This window comes from Aotus nancymaae, unplaced genomic scaffold (assembly GCF_030222135.1).
Source record: "Aotus nancymaae isolate 86718 unplaced genomic scaffold, 86718_ANA_hifiasm-v0.15.2.pri h1tg000020l, whole genome shotgun sequence".
Classification (NCBI taxonomy): domain Eukaryota; kingdom Metazoa; phylum Chordata; class Mammalia; order Primates; family Aotidae; genus Aotus; species Aotus nancymaae.
Genome location: NW_026988432.1, coordinates 30,557,705 through 30,580,984, shown reverse-complemented (window position 1 = coordinate 30,580,984; position 23,280 = coordinate 30,557,705). Strand labels below are relative to the sequence as shown.

At 34.5% G+C, this 23,280-nt stretch overlaps 1 protein-coding gene across 9 annotated transcripts in view; it reads right to left on the bottom strand.

Annotated features, from left to right (window-relative positions):
- Positions 1–1,336: 1,336 nt before the first annotated feature.
- PIAS2 (protein inhibitor of activated STAT 2) overlaps positions 1,337–23,280 on the bottom strand; it is a 120,927-nt gene continuing 98,983 nt past the window's right edge. For 5 of the 9 annotated variants that reach the window (XM_012440823.3, XM_064379211.1, XM_012440825.3 and 2 more), the window contains 5 exons: positions 21,855–21,988; positions 20,337–20,508; positions 11,916–12,055; positions 6,279–6,316; positions 1,337–3,598 (listed from right to left, as the gene is read on the bottom strand). In XM_012440823.3, coding sequence (XP_012296246.1) covers positions 3,416–3,598; positions 6,279–6,316; positions 11,916–12,055; positions 20,337–20,508; positions 21,855–21,988 — 667 coding nt within the window. In that variant the 3' untranslated portion in view covers positions 1,337–3,415. Of the gene's footprint in view, positions 3,599–6,278; positions 6,317–9,311; positions 9,421–11,915; positions 12,056–20,336; positions 20,509–21,854; positions 21,989–23,280 lie in introns of those variants that run through there. The other 4 variants (XM_064379213.1, XM_064379214.1, XM_021670066.2 and 1 more) reach the window with 2 other exon arrangements.

Here is a 23,280-nt window from a genome sequence, read left to right as displayed (position 1 = left end):
CCAGTGTCTGAAAGGTCTGAATGTCCAAGTCAAAACAGTCCCTGTTCAATCCTACTTCACTTAAAATCCAACATTTTACCTTTCTTCAAATTCCTCAAGACTAACAAAAACTTGAGTTTTATACCAAGAATTACAAACCAACTTATACTCACTATCCCTTACCTATGCATCATATTTTCATTCTAGCTTTTCTGAAACACATTACCAGGTAAGTGCCATATAATCTAAATTCACCTCAATGCTTTCATTTTGCCTTTACAATTATCTTAGGATAGATGCCAAGTTTTTATAACTTCTGGCCAGAAAACCCTGAAGTGGCTCATCTAAAGGTCAGAAAGTGAGTGAAAGCAGACCTCAGGCACAAAGCTATTTTCAGCACCAATTACACTGGGGGGGGGTTACCAGAGCAAGAAAAGTCCTTCATATTTCTAAGTGAAAAAGATAAAAAACATTTCACTTTAGAAGACTGACAATTACTGTTCCTTTCCTAAGATATTCCAGAGAATCACTAGTTGGCTGACAGAATGTAGGTGACAGCTAAGATGACCCCTCTGAAATTCTCTTTTATTTGGTTAAGCAGAAATCTGCGCTAGCAAAATAAACTACTAGAAAGTCAGGGTCTGGATAGAAACAGGGACCATATTAAAGGTTGATGGCTTAATCATCATGATTATGCCTTTGCCATAAGGCCAAAGGCATAAAGTACTAACGTCCAAAGACAGATACACAATGTAAGCCCCAATTTTAAGATTATAAACTTCAAAGTGTATTATTTATTTATTTAGAGACAGCATTTCACTCTTGTTGCCCAGGCTGTAGTGCAATGGCGCAATCTTGGCTCACCACAACCTCCACCTTCCAGGTTCAAGTGATTCTGCCTCAGTGTTCCGAGTAGCCAGGATTACAGACATGTGCTGCCACGCCCAGCTAATTTTGTATTTTTAGTAGAGACAGGGTTTCTCCATGTTGGTCAGGCTGGTCTCAAACTCCCAACATTGGGTGATCCACCCACCTTGACCTCCCAAACTGCTGGGATTACAGGCGTGAGCCACTGCATCCAGCCTCTAAGTATATTTTTAAAAATGCTAGTTGCCTGTATGAGATAAATTAACAATTTATATGTAATTTCAGTGTAAAACACCAAAACTGAATATTAAAACTGTTCACAGAAAATAGAAAAACAAAAAACAAATCACAATTACAAAAGCACAGAGGTATCAGTTATAAGGACCAAGTAAATAAACTAATTTCTATTAATATTCTCATTTACTTTATAAAGCTTTGTTCATTAAATTGGGGGAGTCTCTGACAATCTAAAGCATAACAAAATAACAAATATACATCATTTCTTTATTAACAAATTATACCACACAAATCACATTAAACTTTTTCTATCTGATTACAGAGTCAACAGAAATTGCATCTGTATTTAGAGCAGCAACATAAAATTTTATTAGAAAGAAATACTATATCTGGACCAAAAACCTTCAACATGGTTTGGAAATCTAATGACTAAGAAGGTAAAACTGGCAACAATGGTGCAACTACTGCTGGAAGATTCGGGGCTTCCCCCCCAACTACATCTTTAAAATAAGCAGCCCCCACAAAGGGATAATCCACTGAATAAGGAGACGATGCAGCCAAAGAATGGATGATATGGAAAACCATATGAAATTAAATCAATGTAAAAAGAGCACACAAAGGCCATGGAAACTTGAGATGAAAAAAAAAGGAAAAAAAAAAAAAAAAACAACAACCAAAAACAAGTCAGCTCCTTGGAGTTGTACCAACTCTTAAGTATTACATCCCTATTCTAACTGAAATAGAAGAGTCCTCACCTGGGCACTTCAGTTTGAGAAATCAATGGTTAGACTGACCATTAAAAAAAAAAAAGGACTTTGTTTTTAAGGTAGATAAAGCTTAGAGAGAGAAAGTTAAACAGAAAAGTACTAAATCCTTGTGAACTCAAAAATGATTTAGGAAGTCAAATGATGCAAACTGTAAAACTTAGATGAAAATGTTTCTCTAAGAGTAAAACCCAGTTTTCTGTGTGATTTAAAATCAAACATACACACTATAGAAGAGAAATTTTCAAAGTGCACCAAATAAAACCTCAGAGGTTCCTTGGAGTGTTTGGGGTAGCATGGATTGAGACAGGAAGTATGTTCAGGCCCATCCTCCCCAAACTTTCTTCACTTTAATTCAAACATTTCTAATTCTCTTTTGTCTTTTGTGGTTTCAGGGAAGACTTCCTCTTAAAAAAATTAAAAAGAATTCTAACGCTGTCCCTCACCCTAAGTTTGAAAATGTCTGCTGAGACTGAAATTACACTGGTGAGAAATAGGATCATAAATCTAAAACACATTTTCTATGTCAGTGCTACCAAAATACAAAGTTTTAACAAATATTTGATTACTATTCTGTGAAATAAATGAGCAAATTCAATTCCTGGGAAGAATTTACATTTTGTTATTACTACCTCCCAAAATCTGCTCTTCTGCTGGCTTCCAGATATCAATATTTGATAGTGCGAACAAATTTCTAACAAACATTCCAGTCACACCATACCCCAAAGACATTTCATTCAATGGCTGTATAGAGTTTCTTTTCTGAGAAGGTAAACCTCAAATTTGTAACTCTAGAATGAAGAGCGTACAGTTACTAAAAATATAATAATACACATTATGTCAGGGCAGAATCTGCATAGTGCTCTTAAACATAATCACCAACGAAGAGTAGCCAAATTCCAGAACTTCACACAGCATTAATTAGCAAACAACATCGAAGAGTAAATGATAACCAGGAAAAAACCACGTAACACAAATGCCATTTTTTCTTTGATGGGATCATGAAGAAAAGTGGAACTGCAGGAAGAAAAGTGGAACCCAAGCTTTGGCCACTTGCTGAAACTTCATTACTTCAATGAAACAGAACAGATCTCCGTGGAAAGGATTCATTCAGCAAACATGTTCTTTCCATATATTTTTTTCCTTCATATAAGGTTAAACAGAAGTTGCTGTCATTCTAGAATTAGTGATTACAATGTTTTTTTTTTTAATTAGAAAAAAGTTTACTTGAATATTTACATAATTTATTGCTCTATTATAACAAAAACATTTTTTCACTGATTTGTAGGCTCCATCCATTAATGTACAAAAGTGAAATCCATCTCTCAGGAAGATACAGTTATGGCTGAATGATATCTGATGCTGAGAGTACAGTATGATTAAGAAAAATCCTTGCATGTCATTTGGTTCTTGTTGCAGTCTTCTGTGTTCACCTCAGAAAGCAAAAGAATCCATTTGACTTTCAATAAATACCAAATTGTTAAAAAAAAAAAAAAAATTTCCACAGACTAGAAATCCAAGAAAAAGCAGTTCTGATGAGTGATTCCCAGCATCAAGTGAGTCCTCCGTTAGTCCAATGAGATGATGTCAGGAATGTTACTTCCACTGCTGGTTATGACCCCTGTCTCACTCCTGCTGCTGGATGAACTAACATGAGTACTGCTTTCATGGGAGCTGGTGGTGGTGACAGACGTACTGCTTGCTGTTAAGGGTGAGGTGAGACTATCCAAAAACATAGGAGGACAGTACTGCTTGAAACAAACAATGATGTCAATGAGGAAGAGGCTACTTGATTTTAAATAGAGACTAGAAATTATTAAATATGCACAAGCAATAGCCACATATTTAAATCTCACTGGGATTTAAAAATTGCTCAAAACTCCACATCTTTAGGTGGAAGGTGGCATGAATTTAGCTATTTTACATTATTTAGACAATGCAGCATATTCTTGATTCTCTCTAAACTTGTGGAACTTGTTTGCTGACCACATACAAAGGTAAAAGTACAAACAATGTCAACAATAACTGGTCATTTAATACTAAATATTGGCCCTCCAATTACAATTCATACTTAATTTCAAAAAGAATTTGCTCCCTAACTGTATTTAGTTGGGTGTCAATTTTGAAAGAATCGTTGAGCTTACACTGGCATTTTTGCTTAATACCATTTAAAAAAGTATTTGTTAGCCTTTCTCAGTGTGAATTGAGTATCAAACAGACCTTTTATGAATGTTAAGGCTGACCAGCTGAATGATCGCATTGGACTCCTTTGTACATAAACATAAAATATATGTGTCATTAGAATGACAACATTCATTCTAAAACAGAGACTACATGGTAGCTATCACAGGATGCTCAGGAGAAAATTACCTCAGGTAATAACAAAGTTTTACAATAAATGTTAAAGAAGATCTAATCTCAACTTCCTTGTGATGCCTGCTCAACATCCCTTTCCTAGTGCTCGTATTTCAAGTCCCCTTACAATCCTGACTGCTGATCCCAAACAAGTACAAACCTGAGTGTACTACTCTAATATTGTCAAAGAGGAGTGAAGAGAGATGAGCTAAAAACATTGTATCAGTATAGAATATTTTATGTGAGAAACAACTGCACTTCAGCAAAAAAAGAGGCCTAGTGATATCCTGCAAGAGATGTTTTAAGTTTGCCATTAGTTCAACTGTATGAAAGATCAGTAAGCAAATCTGATTCACATTCCCCATTCTATAGATTAAACAGCTTATCATTAGAAACACTGGATTACGAAAAAGGAATTTAAAAGTCAAGTGGTTTAGACTACATGATTACCAAGACCCGTGAATAAAACAGTCCCAGGTTTAAGTTGCCAGTCAGAGGGACAGCAACAACTAAAATTCAGGCTGCCCTTCAAGAGGACAAGTTATTTAATGTTTTGGAAGGATAACTGTTTTGGTTCATCAGTAAAATCAATGCCACACACACAATCAAGGGACATTAGTTACAGAGAGAAGAGTTGTTCTTAAAGAGCTTCTAAGGAGCTCTAAAGACAGTTGAATTGTCAGGTATTAAACCTCCTTTCTAAAATCAAATCAATTTCTAACTTTCCACTAAAACTGGGGAGTAAATCGATAACAAACTCCAGAAGCTTACATTTTATTCCTGCTACCTCTCAGGCAGTTTTTGATTGCCTCGTAAGAAAAAGATACCCTTCATTTATGAAAGTAGTGCTAGATGCTACAGTCCTGCCATTAATAGGCCCTATGCATTGAATTCTTAATAGTATTCAGGTTGCAGCCACTTAAGTTCTAACCTTGTATCCCTTAATGTAGATACAATAATAGGAATTAAGGAATAATATGGAGGTCAAGTAGTAAAACCTAAGGATTCTATGGCAAACTGAAGGCCCCACCTTACCCTTCTACTACTGACTCACCAAGTAAGTTAGATCACTACTAAGTATACAAAATAGAGCTATAAAATAAAAACCTCTAGGTTCCAAGATAATTTTAAAAAGAACTGATCACATAAAAATCAGTAATCCTTTAAGTCTCAAGAATCCATTTCCTAGAAAACTATACAGATACCTTTGCTAGGTACTTTTGTTATATATACTGCTGTAAGGAGGTCAACTCAAAATGACAAGAAATTCCTGAGTCTGCATATTACCTTGGGCCCAAATTTCTAGTGCTGTTGATGTAATCAGATACAGAGTATTGAAACAGGAGGCTGATATAGGACCTGTGCTTAGCTGACTGAGCAGCTTGTGAAGCAGTGACCTGTGGTTCTTCCTCTGTAGCTTCCTATACTTAAGTCCTCTCAAAGTCTATTGTTCTGTGTCACTTTCTCCCTTCACTTTTCTCATGCCTTCTCCTCCTCTGCTCTGCCTCTGCTATAAGCCTGTCTATGCAATCCACGCTCACTGCAAGGTCTTCATGTTGGGACTCTGAGCTATTACAGTTTCTCATCTTTGACAGAGAAAACAGGGATGACTGACATAAAGCAACTTGAAACTGGGGTCTCCCCAAAGTCTAAATTTGAATGTCTTTAAAAACAATGAAGAATCATGTTAATGAGTCAAGTCTGTCTCATCACGTTTAGCTATTAATTTTCTAGGTACAGAATATTTTAGCTAAAAAATAAAACTGTATTTGTAAAATTTTAACTTCCAGCCACTCAGCACTGCTTCCATTCATTCTAATCATTCAAATGCTTGTAAGAGATGCCAACTGATTAAGCTAAATAAAATAAAATTCAAAATTTAAAGACAAAAATGAACTGGAAAACAACTTCATTCGTCCAAATAAAATTAAGAAATATTTGCACAGTACTTCCTTTCCATCAATGTAAGTAATTCAAGAGTTGACTGTCCTGATTTTATGCAACTGGCCATTTTTAGTTAGTATGACATAATCAACAATCAAATACAAATTAGTTGCTTAAATTCAGGATACATACCTGGGGATCAACTGGAATAAGGGAAAGAAAATCCAAACCTAAAACAAAAATGCTTTGTTAATAGTTGCCTCATATTTTGGAGACAAGAATTATTTCCCTAAATCATTTTTATTTATCACAAATCACAAAACATTTGTGGTAAGTGCTTACCACTCAGCCATGGGGAAGTGCTACACCATGATCAGTGATATCTGAAGTGTTTAAAACCCAAAGATGAATATATTATCTGATAAAACAACTGGTAAAACTGGCTCCCAGAGACTCAAAGGCAGAAGTCCAAAAATTTCCAAAGAAAGACTAGTCAAAACAAATGTTTCCCCTTTTGTCACTTAACAGAATGAGAAGCAATAAAAATGATGAGCTAATGATCTGGATTTGAACCATTTTAAAAAAAAACATACTTAAGCTCTTAAGATACTTCATATTTATTTTTCAGAAATACAGATGTTCATCTAAATATCACTTCTAAACAGATGTCTATTTCAATGATAGCTCTCTGTCCCCACATCAAAAGCAATACACAGTCCAACGCTCTGCACAAAGCACACACACTTGGGAATTGCTGCACTAACAGGCTTAAGTTATCAAGGGTTATTGGGTTCTGAGCTAATGTAATTTTCTAAACCAGGTAACTGTAATTGTCCAATTAGGTTTTAGAAAAGAGGAACGTGTAAAAGGTTGTCCAGTAATGTAATTCTGACATATTCAAGTAACAACAATAAATAATTTAAAATTCCAGGTCAGAAAAGTCTAGTAATAAACTTCAAAGTCAGTTCACCTAGACCTCCCTGTGTGACTAAACTCCCTTCAATTACTTCAGAACATTAAAAAAGAAACCATAGGTCATTAAGACAGGCCAATTTCTACTCAATTCCATGAATTTTTATGCTGGCATTCAGTGACACTCTGAATATACCCACCACACAGAGAAAGTCTGACATTATGCTTTTATACAAAACAAAGAATATCAATGGGGACATTTAAAATATTTAATAACGAGTATGAATTTATAACTCAGAAAATTTAAATATATTTCTCTTATAATCTCTAAATAAGGGTATTACAAAAATGCTTACCAAGTGATACAAGCTGTAGCACCAATCATCTGAAAGAAATCATTCCAATGATTTCTACAGCATTTAAAATTGTTGCTATACATTTTTTTTCTTCCTGTTTTTGGGAGACACTGAGTCTGCTCTGTTGCTGAGGTGAGAGTGCAGAGGCACGATTATAACTCACTGCAGCCTTTACCTTCTGGCTCAAGCAATCCTCCAACCTCAGCCTCCCAAGAAGCAGGGACTACAGGCACGTGCCACCATGCCCAGCTAATTATTATCATTATTTTTGTAGAGACAGGGTCTTGCTATGTTGCCCAGGTTGGTTTTGAACTCCAGAACTCAAGCAATCTTCCAACCTCAGCCTCCCAAAGTGCTGGGATTACAAACATAAGCCACTGCACCCAGCTTGCTGTAATTTTTCATTTCATAAGTCTGTCACTATGATACAGTGGTTTGAGCCAATACTAAACTAAAGAGAATTACAACAAACTTTTCCAATGACTTCTCTATTAAAATAATAGGTAAGATATCTCAATAAGCAGACTTTTTCTTCATATTAATAATACTGTTCAGTAAATCCCCTCTCTGCTTCTGCCAAACAGTAACTCAAAATTTGTTTAGCCTAACTTATAATATCTTCAGAGTTTTGCATTTTCGGTATTTCTATTATAAGTTATGGAAATGTTATTTATTTTGTTCTGCTTCAAATGGTATGTTTTCTTTATTTTTACAATAACTTCCACCTTTTCATAGTTTTTCAGTTTTCTTCATTTTTACAACAGCTCCTACCTTTTTATACTTTTTCAGTTTCATGTGTTCAATCATTTTAATGTTTGTTGTATCTCTCATCCATGTTAGTAATTGAAACCTTTTTATAATGCTAAAGTATTGACAATGCTGTTGGAATATTGTGTGCTAAAGCCAAACCACTCAAAAATGCTCATTTTCTAAATGTTCAACTATTTCCATTTCATAATTTCAATTAAAATATATAAGCTTGATATAAACAGTTTAAAAATTATATCAAGCCTTTGTATTTATTTTAATTGAAATTAAAAATTGAAACTATCCCCAGAGAATGCTCATTAAGGACCAAAGACTTTTCCTGTTTTCGTTATTTCAATTCCAGTTCTTCAATGTACTGTAATTCTCTTTGATGATTTCATGTGTGGCAGTAAATATAAAGACTATTTAGAAAAGAATTAAGAAATTTACTTGATCTATATCTTTTGATACCTCATCCATGGAGACTTGAATGTGGTGACTTATACACCACCATAATAAAATACCTAGAAATTTTTCCAAAATTTTGGTTGGAATTCTAGATTGTCTACCAAGCATTACACAGGTGCTGTCTATACAAACCCTGTCTAATGTAAGTATTTCTCTCACTGAAACCATTTTTTTCCTCAAGCACTAAAAGTGAAGTTTGATATAGTATTTTAGATGCTATTCTTTCTAACAAAAAACAAAACCATCAAAGTCTTCTTGCATTTTACATTTTAAGCAGAATGAACTCTTATATGAAATAAAGTTTCATCAGTAGTGATTAAAATTTTACTGCCTTGTTTCATTAGTTTAGCAAAGTGCTGTTTCATATTTCACCGTAAGTTTCAATTGCAGCATGTCAAACTGATATACTTTTATGCCCTCCTAAGAATTTCATGGTTGAAATGCTTACTTTTAACTAAAAAGCAGGTAGTGTTAACACTATTAACACTGATAAAATTTTAATTTAAAAATTTTAAGCGCTTCATTGTGAAATTGACTCATTAGACATTTTTCCTCATTGATGACAACACATTTTCCTTACATGAGCCATAAACTTTAACAAAACATAACTGCTACATGACTAAATATGTATATGTTTAGCACTTTCAAATTTTAATGATACAACTTTTGAGCACCATTCGCACCTGACAATATGGCACTAGCAATAATAAGGCAGTCATATTTTTCCTTGAAATAATCAAGCTGCTTTCCACTCCATAAATAAAATTATTTATTTTGTATTCACTGTTGCACAGTATCAGAAGATGTTCCAAGCGTCAGTTCATTATTAATATCATTTCTTCTTTGTTCTCCTGCAGATTCAGAAGATTCATGTTTATGATGTTTAAAAGAAATGTTAAGAAATGTATTAAAACTTTGTTATCTCTCCATTCTTGGCGTTCTATTTAATAATTTATTATAAATTATTAAGTTATCAATACCAAAACTCTTCACAGTATGACTAATTACATAAAGTTATACATAAAATAAAACCAAAGTAATTACTAATTACAAAAAAGTACATTAAAATCAAAGTAAAACTAAACTATTTAGAAATAGTAACTGCTACATAAATCATGTATGATGATAAACTAGCAATTTTTCTAAAGCACAATATATCCTCTTCTATTCAGTGATCAATTGGTAAGAAAGCTTTTCAATAATAACAACCAGTATCACCATAATGGTTAATATTGGCTTAACATCAGCCTTGGATATTAGTCTTGTTTGCTCAATACCAGCTTGCAATGCATTTTTACCAAATACCCAGTTCACACACATTTTACTGCATTTTTCTCAAGTTTGCACATTTCTAAAAAGAAAAAGTCTCTCTCACTTTATGCCCAAAGTTTGAAATAATATAAATTTTCCAAAATTAAAAAAGCATCCAGATTTACAGAATTTAAAAACAGGGCAAGTGACTTGTAAATTATGTCTATGCTACTGCTAAATGGTAGGATCGTTTTAATAAACAGAAATGCTCATTATCTTTCTTTAGGATTAATTTTTAATTCAAGGTCTTTAGGAAACAAATTCTTTTAGAATGCTTGCTTATAACACATACTGAGATGACATGTGGACACTCTTCCAACTAGCCAAGGTTAAAGCAATACAAGGCAGTTAGGAATTAAGAATCTCTGGGTTTCCATCTTTGTCACAGACATGAAATCTCACCTGTACCTTAGCATCAGACTTTGTATATACTTCACAAATACTTTATAACTTGTGCTAGCTGGGCCTATAAAGAACTTCTTAAAATACCAACTCCCAAATTACATATGGAGTAAATATATTTAAGAAGCAAAAAATATTTTTAAAAGCCATTTTTTCAATGTATACTATAAAATGTTTATTCTTGTCCACTAAATTTTATTCACATAATTGAAACAAATTTCAGGTGGCAAAATTATATTGAGCTAATTATCAATTGTTTCAGTAACACAAATTTCCACCAACAGGATAAGTATTCTGCTTAAAATAAAGACCTTACTAAGGAGAGAAAAAAAATAAATCATAGGTCAAAATTAACTTCATAAATCTAGAGAAGAAAACTAGTAACAAGAGGAGAGAATTGTACTCCACTAAAAGGGCCTTCCAAGAGAAAGGAAGTCATGAATGTACTGGTTCTAATTTGCTCAAATATAATTGACAGAAATGTCTGCAAAAACAATGGCTACAGAGAGAGGGAAGAAGAGTAAAGGAGGGAAGTTTAAATTTTGTAATATGTTCTTGGTTGCAGAAGTCCTGATTCTAAGGTAATTCAAGCAACCTTAATATTATTCAGTAGACTCCCCCTTAATCCAGGGTTTTGCCTTCTGTAATTTTAGTTACCTATGGTCAACTGCAGTCAGAAAATATCACATGGAAAATTCCAGAAATAATTCATAGGTTTTAAATTACATACTGCTCTGAATAGTCTGACAAAATCTCATGCTGTCCTGGCTCCACCATGCTCCATCCCACCCAGGACATGAACCATTCCTTTGTCCAGTGGCTCTCAGCTCTTAGTCACTTAGTAGCCATCTAAGTTATCAGATTAACTATATCTCAGTATATAGTGCTTGTGTTCAAGTAATCCTTATTTTAGTTAATAATGACACCAAAGCGCAAGAGTAGTGACGTCAGCATATTGTTATAACTGTTCTATTTTAATATTATTGTTGTTCATCTATTACTATGCCTAATTTAAAAATTCAATTCAACTTTATCATGTGTATGTCTACATAGAAAAAAAAAACAATATATAGGATTCTGTAATATCTATGGTTTCAAGCATTTACTGGGGGTCCTGGAACTTATCCCCTGTGGATAAGGCGAAACTACTGTACATATAAAAGATATCCCCAAGTATTAAGCCCCACTCTAGGGAAACAGATGGTAGACCCTATCTTTGTAAGGAGAATAAAATCCACAGCTAGTATAAAAAAAAAAATCAACCCCAAACAACATCAATATATTCTGAAGTTCTGATGGGCTACCAAGAAGAGTATGAGAAAATATTCTCCCCTCACCTGTGAGGTTTTATAGTAAATAAATCAAGAAAAAGTCAAATTCTCCAAATGCGAGACTAAAATCTATAACATTTATTATTCTACTATATTTCTCATCAATAGGAATCTACAGCTTGCTCTGTAGTTAAAATAACAACTGGATGTGATGTATAAAAACAGATATGACCTTTACATGACGTCTTCAAATTTCCTTAGCATTTCTATTTAAAATTTCAAAACTATATTGGTTTCACAGATTAAAATTAAAAATAATAAACTTTGATTAAAAAAAAAGAAAATAAAAACTCTCCACATACCTGGCAAATCTGATGACATGCTTGATATTGGCGTGTGGTGGAATGGTACTGAGTAGTCTGTTAATGAAGGCGGAATAGCAGCAGGATCAACCGAAGTCACACTGGGCACCCTTACAGAAGATGGCTGATACATGAGAACCCTGTTTTAAATAGCATGGGAAATTACAAACAATCTGGCTGTTAGTTCACAGGAGAGAAGAGCTGCACCACTGGGCACTCTCAGTCGTTTGTTCACTAGTTTCAGCACAACTATATGGCAGCTACTCACTACACAGCACTCCACTCTCCTCTCCTCTCCCATAACAGTCTTCATTTTAACATGAACATATCTTGGCTCTCAACAGCAGCTGCGACATAGAGCAAGTTGACATTCAATCACAATGTACAGTACTGGAATAAGATATAACACTTTCATCCAAAATAGAAATAGATGTCACTTTTATTAATGTGTATGTAATATGTATATGGGCATCAGTGATTCTACCTATAAAGAAATTTAAAACTAACACAGAAAGATCCCTAAGGTTTGATTTAAATCAGGGAAACTTTATGAGTGAAGCTACTCACTACAGCACAACCCAAATTTCTTCAATTCTAACTTGAATTGTATTATTTGCAATCTTTTCTGGAAATCATCTGAGCAAAACTACCCAATCTTAAAGCCGACAAACTTGATGGCAATAGGCCACAATCAGAAATGAGGATGAGTATTCAGGATTTAAAATATAACGTCCAGAAATAAAAATGCTGGCTACCATGATACCACCTACCAGGCAGGTGAAATCCTAAGAGGGTTTATGATTTTAAAATGAGCTTTTCATGCTACTAAAAATACAAATTAAACATATGTAATAAATACTTCACAATTGGTATTATATAAATATATACACCATAGGATTTTTATAATTTCAAGAAGCAGCATAATTAAACATATTTTTGAAAAAGTTCAAGCTTAAACAGAGACTTTTTTTTGCATTCTTCCTATTTAACCTGCATTTTCTCAGGGTAAACAACTACAACTTCACAAGAAAGACATCCTTGAATGTATGTACGAAACTGAGCATCATTAGTGGTCTTATAGTTGATGGTGGCTACCTTGCAAACAAGGGGTACAACATCAAGGTTAGTATCCCAAAGCACTGTCAGTCAACTACCGTAAGCTTAATGACAAAGGTACAGAATTCTGTAGCTGGAAGGGACCATTACGAAGATGAAGAAAGTGTCTTAGAAACTTAAAGTAGAACCATGGTCACAAAGCTAGACTGGGATTGGCAACTTCCGGACATCCTTTCCCTTTTGCTGATTATTAAATATCGGTAAGAAGAAATCATGCCAATTTGCATGACATTCTTTGTACTCTAACTGACAAACTATTTCATAACCTCAGTTTAAATGTCAAATCACTTAAAAATAGATGTCACTACCAATGTGGAAAACAGTTGTCTTGAGAGTACATATATGGTTGAATTGGCAACTACGTTAGTCCCAGAAAAGTGAATAAATAACACAGGCTAGAGTTCAGAAATCTTGGATTAAAAACTGATCCATTTAGGAAGCTTATGACAAATAATATGCTTGAGGCAATAACATAAGTATTTGAAAATACATTTTCTAGTACTAGAAAATTCATTTACTAGTATTTGAAAATACATTTTCCTGAGGTAGATAAAGATGGAAAGAAGTTATCTTCCAAAAATCAACCACCTGCCTGTAGTTTAGAATCTGGAGATTTCTTAGCCTCCAGTGCTACTCCAAGACCTAAAACCACAAGCAGGATGTGAGCAATGTTAGAAAAGGCAGACTCTGGAGGAAAAGAGAAGTTGGGAGAATATAAAATAAGTTATATTGTATCTAAAGCTCATCTTTTTTGGAGGTTTGAAAACAGTGGTCCTCAACAGGGATCACCGAAGAACAGAACATCATCAAAAGTTTTCCAAATAACATGAGACCACCTCTCACACACAAGAGTTTATAAGAGAAATTGGAGGAAAGACACAGTGGGTAAGGAGGAGAGAGAGATTGGGGTATATCTGAGTGCTGGGGAAGGGGCTAAAGAAATGGCTCTGATTATTCTGACTGTCTCAAAGTATTAATATCTTTAAAAAAGTATTTTTAAAAAATGTTAATAGCAGGCTTTTAAAGACCAAAAATATATACATAAAAAGTTTCATTTAATTTAAAAAGTTTCTACTTAAAAGTACATTTAGAGCCAGGCAAGGTGGCTCCCATCTGTAATCTCAGGACTTTGGGAGGCCAAGGCAGGAGAATTTCTTGAGCCAGAAGTTTGAGACCAGACTAGGCAACACAGGGAGACCTTGTATCCACAAAAATTAAAAAAAAAAAAAAGCCACATGTGCTGAAGCATGGCTAAGGTGCTAGCTACTTAGGAGGCTGAGGTGGGAAGACTGCTTGAGTTCAGGAGGTTAAGGCTGCAGTGAGCCATGAATGTTCTACTGCACTCTATCCTGGACGACAGAGTAAGATGCTGTCTCAAAAAAAAAAGTACATTTAACCTATCACATTTTTTTCTCTGTTACTCAAAGAAACTAGAAGACTTTCTGGTACAAGAAAAAGACAATGAACATCTTTCTCCCACTCGTCTTTCTCTTCCTTTGCTATTTCACACTGGAGATTTTCTTTTGTTTTGATCCTGATCGACCCTTCAACTTGATAGACTTATAAATAACCATTAACAGAGTTCCCTTCCCTTCCCTGACCCCTTGACTTACATCTATAGAGGAGTCAAGTGAATATCCCCATACACCTGACCTGTCTGTCACCACAGTAACACCTAATAACTGCACGTGTCCTGTCACTTAGCAACATGAAACTTTAAATGATTAAATAGCTACTCCTTACTTAAGCAATACCAACTGCTGGCTGTTAAAACATCGAAATGTGAAAATCCAATGGGGATACAAATTAGTAAATCAACATCTAAAACTTCAGCAAACATATGAAAAGCTAAACTATTTAGTATTGGTTAATTCCCATTACCTGAATGTTGCAACCATTAATACAAATTCAACTTTATATAGAGTGGCTTAAAGTAGTCATTAGTCAGGATTATCAAATTAAATACGAGGAGCAGGTTTTTGCTATTGGAATCTTCACAAGAACCACATTCAGAAACAAAATGCTTCTAAAGCCTATGCAAAAAATAGATGTATTTACAGATATGAGTAACAGATTCCATGAAAAAATGTAAATGGCTATGGATGGTAAAATGATGGATGCAAAAATGTGATGTTAATGGTAATAAAAAGATTTAAAGCTTTTAAAATTTGTTACTGCCTCTTCTTAGGATTGGTAAACACACACACACACACACAGATACATGTATACATTATGCAAATGTACATATATGTTCTAAACTTTTGTAACTTTATCCATAATATCACAACACAAACGTGAATTGCTAGAATGCTGCTACATAGCAAATATTACTAGTCCGAATTGTATGCTGGATCAGAGAATTACATGAAACTCACATTTGGCTAGGACTTGGATGTCTGAAAAAGGACTGACAATTTCTATTTATAACCCTGAAGTTCACTGTATGCTCCACTTTATGATCATAAAAGTATAAAAAAGATTCAATTTTGCTACCAATTCCTAATGATTATTAATCTGGAGACATACAGATTTATCCTTACTATGTTTCCTGTCTTCAGAATATCACCTTATTAAGGCAAAGCAACCATTCAATCTCTAGTAGTGGGGAAGGGGCATAATATGTAAAATTATCTTTGAATATGGCAAAACATCAGAGGTTTTCTAAATGTCTTAAGATTAACATACAAGTTTCTTCTGGTAAGTATTATAAGACTGCATTTAAAGACTCCAGTTGGTATGCAAAGAAAGGGAATAGGACTGCCATCAAAATGGCAATAATTCTCTCTAGATGAGATATTTTTTGCTTTCTTCTTGGTGATTTGTAAAATTGTTTATAAGAATAATTTTTACTAAAATAATATACCTCTTAAAAAATAGTTGCTCACAGGCCAGGTGTGGTGGCTCATGCACTTTATAATTCTAGCGTTTTGGGAGGTCGAGACAGGCAGATGGCTTGAGCTCAGGAGTTTGAGAACAGCCTGGACAACATGGTAAAACCCCATCTTTACAAAAAATACAAAAAAAATTAGCTGGGCATAGTAGTTCCAGCTACTTGAAGGGCTGAAGCAGGGGAAATGCTTGAACCCAGGGGGTCAAGGCTGCTGTGAGCCGAGATCACACCACTGCATTCTAGCCTGGGTAACAAATTAAGACCCTGTCTCAAAAAAATCAAAATAAATAAGTTAATAAAAAATAGTTGCGAGGGAATTTAAATTTATTTGCTTTGGCAAAATGGTTTCTCATTGATACCTAATTATAATTTCACATATATATATGTATATATATACACACACATACTTTTTTTTATTGTACTTTAGATTCTGGGGTACATGTGCAGATCATGCAGGATAGTTGCATAGGTACATACATGGCAATGTGGTTTGCTGTCTCCATTCCCCACCCCATCACCTACATCTGGCATTTCTCCCCATGTTATCCCTCCCCAACCTCCCTAACCCCTGCTGTCCCTCTCAAAATCCCTTGAATGCCCTTAGGCTCCTGGTTGTAGCCTTTACCGTAGTATGCTATAAGTCTTTTACACTCTGTTTTTTCATCTGTAAAATAGTGATTACAGTATCTATTACAAAAAGTCATGGACATTTTACTTGGGACAATTTAGAAATTCCTTATACTTAGTAAAAGTTTAATGAATGATTTTTTTCCTTTTGTTATTATTATTTCTGCAATAAGGTAGGATTTCGAATTTTAGAGTAATCAACTGTATTACTCAGTTAAAAAACAGATTAAGAGAGTTCTGGTTTTCCTATTTGATCATCTTCATACGTTTCCAACTTTATGTTATGTACAAGTCTAAAGGTTGAAATGGAGTCCTCAACAGATAATCATTGTTATATTAATTTTGGTTTCCAAAATGAAAATATATATTGTATTTTACAAGATTGTAAACGTTTTACTGAATATAAGGTCTTACACCTTTTTGTCTATTTTTCACATATATTCTACTTAAAAAAAATAGTTGCTGACATAATTTTGGGGTCATAAATTAGAATAAGTTTTCTCATTCTCTACTCTTCCTCATTTGCTTACTATCCTTGATGGCCAAGAAATCCTAAGATAAACTTACACAGCATAGAAAAACCATAAAAACTTTAGACGCTGAGGCACAAGAAAGGGTATAAAAAGGATGACCGGGAACAAAGCCACAAAAGTCTAAAGAGTAGGAAAGAATCACAGTGATGATATAACAACAGCATGAGCCTCCACTATGACACTGTGACAAGGTGGCAGCCACTCTGCCTCCACTATGACACTGTGACAAGGTGGCAGCCACTCTAACACAGAAAACATGACTTTGGGACAAAAGATTAAATTTCCTAGTGTTCAGAAAGCTTCAATAGAAAGTCTGTCCATGTATCTTTAGTCCATTGGACCTAAATCTGGTAACAAAGAATAAACTTAATCCAGCTAGTCAATGTCTCCCTTTTAAGAACTACAAGGTGGCTATCACATAATCTCTTCTCCTGGTTTAACAGCTTCAGTCCGTAAGACCCACTCGTCTGTCATGCTCCAGGTTCCACTATTCACCTTCCTGTTCCCCTGCTGTGGCCATACTCATTTGTTAATACCATTCTTGATGATCAGCACTGACTGAAATGCTCTAAAAGTCATACAGCCTAAAATGAAACAAAACTGGCATGGTATGGATCCTGGACACTATGCTTCTTTTATTTTTATTTTTTTATTTTTTTGAGACAGAGTCTCACTCTGTCACCCAGGCTGGAGTGCAGTGGCAGGATATTGGCTCACTGGAGCCTCCGCTTCCTGGGTTCATGCAATTCTCCTGCCTCAGCCTCCTGAGTAGCTGGAATTACAGGAGTGTGTCACCACACCCAGGTAATTTTTTTATTTTTAGTAGAGACAGGGTTTCACCACGTTGGTCAGACTGGTCTCAAACTCTTGACCTTGTAATCCGCCCACCTTGGCCTCCCAAAGTGCTGGGATTACAGGCGTGAGTCACTGCACCTGGTCTATGCTTCTTTTATTAATGCTAAGAACAAATTGGTTAAGTGATGAACCCTTCAAATCATTAAGTGAAATCTGACATTTGAAAGAGTTTCTATGAGAAATGGCAATTCACTGAATGCCTTTCTAGCATCCATGAAGATGACTATATAGTTGTCTTTATGATAAGATCCATCTTATCAGTCTATTTTCTAATATTACAGCATTCCTAGGATAAACTCTACTTGGTCACAGATGTCATTTTAATATATAATTAAATGATTTCCTAAGACTGAATTCAGAATTTTCATTTACCTTTCTACATGAGCCTGTTTTTCCTAAGAGTTCTTCCATGTGGGTATTAATGTGTACGTCTAAGTTGGGTGCTACGGGCTATACCAGCTTCATGCAATGAACTAAGTAGCTGCATTTTATACAGACTTTTAAAATAAAAACTGTCATGTGTTGCTGGTTTAATCAGAAATTTCTACCTTATACTTACCAATGTTAGTTTTTGTTTTCTTTTCAGCCTAGATGAGGAGCCTTAACATTTACCTCTATAGTAGCTGACCACAGATGTAAACTATCCTTATTCCTCTTTATAGTGAGGTCATTTCAAATTTTGTCAGCCACTGTGCATGTGCCATCCCTCCTGTTTCATGGGCTCATCAAGTACAGATAAAAATGTGGTAAAGGACAGAGGGTAGACCCTTGTGGCATGCCACTAGAGACATGCTCCAAGATCACATCAATTCATGAGTCAGCATTGCTAGGCATGACCTCTCAACCTGGCATGAATTGAGCCAACTACAGTACTTGCAACTCATGTTTTTCCAGTATATTCTAAAGGATATCATTAGAGAGAAAAATCCAGAAACATGACATCTAAGCATTCATTCTCTTGATTTTCCACCCCAGTAACCACTTCAAAATTATTTCTTCATGTTCTGTTTATCATTTAAATTGTAGATGTACCAACCAATTTGTTTCAAAGGAGCAATAAATGATTGGCACACCAGGAAAAAACCCACTTGAAATCATTTCCTCATTTTGTTCCACAAACACAAAAATCCCACCTCATTCTAATTAAATGGATAAAAGTAAATATATGCCCTTACTATATGTGTAAACTATATCTGGAAACATAAGTATTTTAACAGTAAAGAAGGTAGCTGAAAAGATTTAATTCTTGAAACTATAAAAAATGCTGCAGAAGTAGATATTTTATATAAAATGTTTAGAATAGGCATTATAGAGACAAAAAACAAAGACTGCCTATATTTGGAGTTTTATCTGTTTATTCCTTATCTGTGAATAGGATAAATAAATATCCTATTTATTCCACAAATAGGAATAAACTACAAAAGAACATGAAGAAAGTTTTTGGTGTTGGAAATATTCTACTACCGAATCATGGTGATGATTGCACAGCTCTATGTATCTACTAAAATTGCTGAATTGTGCATTATATACTTAAGATGGGTACATTTTATCCTATGTAAATCATACCTCAGTAAAGCCATTATAAAACTAAGTGGACCAAAAGGCCAAAAAAGATGACACTAAAACACCCAAGTTTCAAAGAATGTGTTTGTGGACTGTCAAGAGAACTCTCCTGTTATCTCCTTGTATGGTCCAAAACCTCTCTGAAAAAGCAACTACTGCTAAATACCTAAACCTATCTTTTAATACAGGTCAATAATGGCTTCTGCCAGATAACTTATAGAGAATCCATGCTAAAATTCAGGTAAAATGCCATCCTATCCACCCATATTTTTCCCTGGAAAGGGTGAGAAGGGAAATAAACCAATTTTTATTGAGAAATTACCACATGCCTGACACTGAGGCTTTCTTTCATCATCTTATTAAAACCTGAAAATAATCCTGTAATATAGGCATTATTTAGCTCCATTTAACAGAGCACAAAAGAGGCTCAATCAAATTAAGTATTTCATCTAAGATCATAGAACAAGTGAGTGATGGTGCCAAAATTGGAATCCCTTATTTGTCAGATTCCCAGTTCCACACTCCATTACACCAGGCTTTCTCACGCTGGTCTGAGATGCCAAATTTCCTTACAAATAGGTTCAAGAAAGTAACAAAAAGTCTCAGGTAGGAAATAAATACCTCACACGCTCACTTTCCAAAGATGTAAATATTTTCTCCATCAAAATTTGCTTTCCTATAAACAATGTGCTTATTTGAAAATATTTCAACTGAACAAAAGCAAATTAAAATAACCTTCTATATTTATGCCATTTCCCAAAGAGACATTTATAAACCTATCCCAAAAGCAATTAGTTGCAAGTATAATGAACAATAGTGAACTATAAATTAACAAACCCTTTGGTTGGGCTGCTTTGTGTTTCTGACATAAAGATGCATTTCCTTTTGGCAGGAGGGTCTTCCTCTTCATCAGAAGAGCTTTCTATTGTAAGATCAATAACATCTACTTTCTTCTTGTTTGCCTCACTGGCTACAGTCACTGAACAAGGCTTACTGAGGACACTTGAACCTGCATGTAAGGAAACAAAAGGAAAAAAAAAATTAAAGGTATAACACGAACTCTAGCTGTAGAGTCTAGTATGTTCAGTATAGTAGATTCCTGATGACACACAGCCACAGTGAAGCCACAAACCCATGGACAGATACCAGCTCCCTAACTGCTGGTTAGGGAACTGCTCTCAGGCCATGCAAGAATAGGTGATTTCACCAGCTGTGTATTCTCACAGACATGTGGCACAGTTCGCTCGGAACCAGGTATTTCCATTCTAGCAATTATGCTCATATCAAAGAAAGTATACAGACTTTTCACCATAAGCTAGAACTTGATAAAAACTTTCACCTTGATAAGCTGTAAAAACCCAAACCTCTCACTTAAGTTATTCAGACATTTAAACTTTTCTTGTGAATTATCTACTAATCACATAGGTTCTTTCTGCCCACAAAGATAGTCTCACATACCATATTTGTTAACTCATATTTTCATAGAAAAGTATATTATTCTCTGTATTTAGTTAAAAATGAATGATAGTTGATAATGGTAAAGCAATAGAAACTTAAGTACATCACTCCCCATTTTTCTCAAAGATGAGAGAATTCTTAGACACTGCACTCAGGTTCAGTATCAATCACAGAGAAATAATAATGGGATAAATCCTTTATTTTTTCCCCCTCTCTTTTTACTCTTAATTATTCATTACATTGTTAGAACTTAAATGTAATCAGAACAAAACTGAAATGCAGTGAGTAGACCGTTAGATAAAAAGAAACTCCAAGTTCACCACTGAGCTTCAATTATTCAAAATACCCTCAGTTTCCCTACTTAGTGTGGACAGATGCAGGCACTTGATGGATAAATACACATTCTAGGTAATCAAGGCAATGGTAAAATTCCTTCCCACAGAGAAATGGAAGGAAACAATTTGTTTACTTTCTGAGCAACTAACCTGTGATCACCCCCACACTACCAAGGTTATTAATCAATGATGTAGCCTCTCTAACCTCACCTCCACCTAGGGTTCCACTTACAAATACTCTAAAAACAATTCTGAAACACTGTCCATATAAATGTATTTGTGACTTTTTATTTTGTAACAAACATCATATATTAAAATGATTTTATATAAATGTTTTGCTTATTCTACACAGGAAAAATACACTATGAAATAGTTGGTAAGATGGTATAAACTTTAGCACATTTCTTCAGGAAAGAATAAAAATCATTTGGGGGAAATTATATATAATTAAAAGATTAAGTCAACAAGCTGAATTCCAAATGTATGGTTCTAGGGGCCAAGATTAATGATAATGTGGCACAAGTCTCACTGCTTTGCTCTCTGCTGCTGTTCTTATACATACTTTCTATTTTTGTACACGGTTGGCTGGATACTTTCATAGCTTCTTTCTTCGGTCTCATTGGACACCAAGAACCATCTTCTTGGAATTTGATCTCATCCACATCAGAACAGTCATTGAGAATTTCCATAAAAAGCCTAAAAACCAATTAAGAAGTACATACATGTAATCAACAGCTTTGCTTAAAGGTGAAATAAGAAAGTAACACACATTACCAAGAAAACAAAAGTAATGTTACATGACCCCTTTTTTTTAGTATTGCAATACTTTGTACTTTACAATTATTACACCCCCTTTGCCCTATCTTTTAAATCTGTAACAGGCAACATAATAGTTAAGTAACTTACTAAGCATCACCTCTGTAACTCACTGATGAGCATCAATGGCTAAACAAAAGTAGATGCCTGGAGTCTCCTAGCTGAGACTGACAGTAAGAACGACCTCTAACACAGCACGCAAAACAAACAAGCAGACAAAGGATGCCATACAGTAAAATAATATATAAATTTTAATTTCAAGAGAAAAAGAATAAAGGGGTAGGGGAAGGAGGGAAGACTAGGGAAATAAGTCTCAATAAATTTAAAATAAGCAAAGCGTATTTGAACTATGTTCAAATTAAGTCAAATCAGAAAAATCTGAAAAATCCAGAAATATCTGGAAACTAAACAAAAGAAACATGAGTCAAAGATTCATAAGTCTTTGACTCATGTTTCATTCAGTTCAAGAGTAAGATTTTGAACTGAATGAAAATAAAAATGTAATAAAACTTGTGGGCTGTAGCTAAAGTACTGATTAAAGGGAAATTTATAGCATTAACCTTTCCTTATTAGAAAATAAAGTCTCAAATCAGTAAATTTATGAAACTAGAAAAAAAGCAAATTATAGTAAAAACAAGAAAAGAGAAATAACAAAGAATAAAACGGAAACAAATTAAATAGAAAAACAGAAAAATCAGCTTCCGGTCAAACTTATTTACACTCACTCCAAAAGAAACAGATACCCTAAGTAGCCCTATGTCTATTAAATAAGTTGAATCTGTAGTTAAAAACTTCACCACAAAGAAAATCCCAGGCCCAAAGTCTTCTCTAGGGAATTCTACCAAATATTTGAGGAGAAATAATACCACTACTTGCAGCTCACTGTACAAGGTCAGCATTACTCTGACAGTAAAACCAGGCAGGCATTGCAACAAAACTAAATACCAACAACCCCCATGAACTTTGCAAAACAAATCCAACAACAAATATACACGGGATAACAAATCATGACCAAATGGGGTTAATTCCCACAATACAAGATTAGTTTAATATCCAAAAGTCAATCAACATAATTCATCATATTACCAGACTAGTCAATGCAAAAGGGCAGGAAAACAAAATAAAAGGCATCCACGTTAGAAAAGTAGTAAAACTGTCTTTATTTAAAAAAC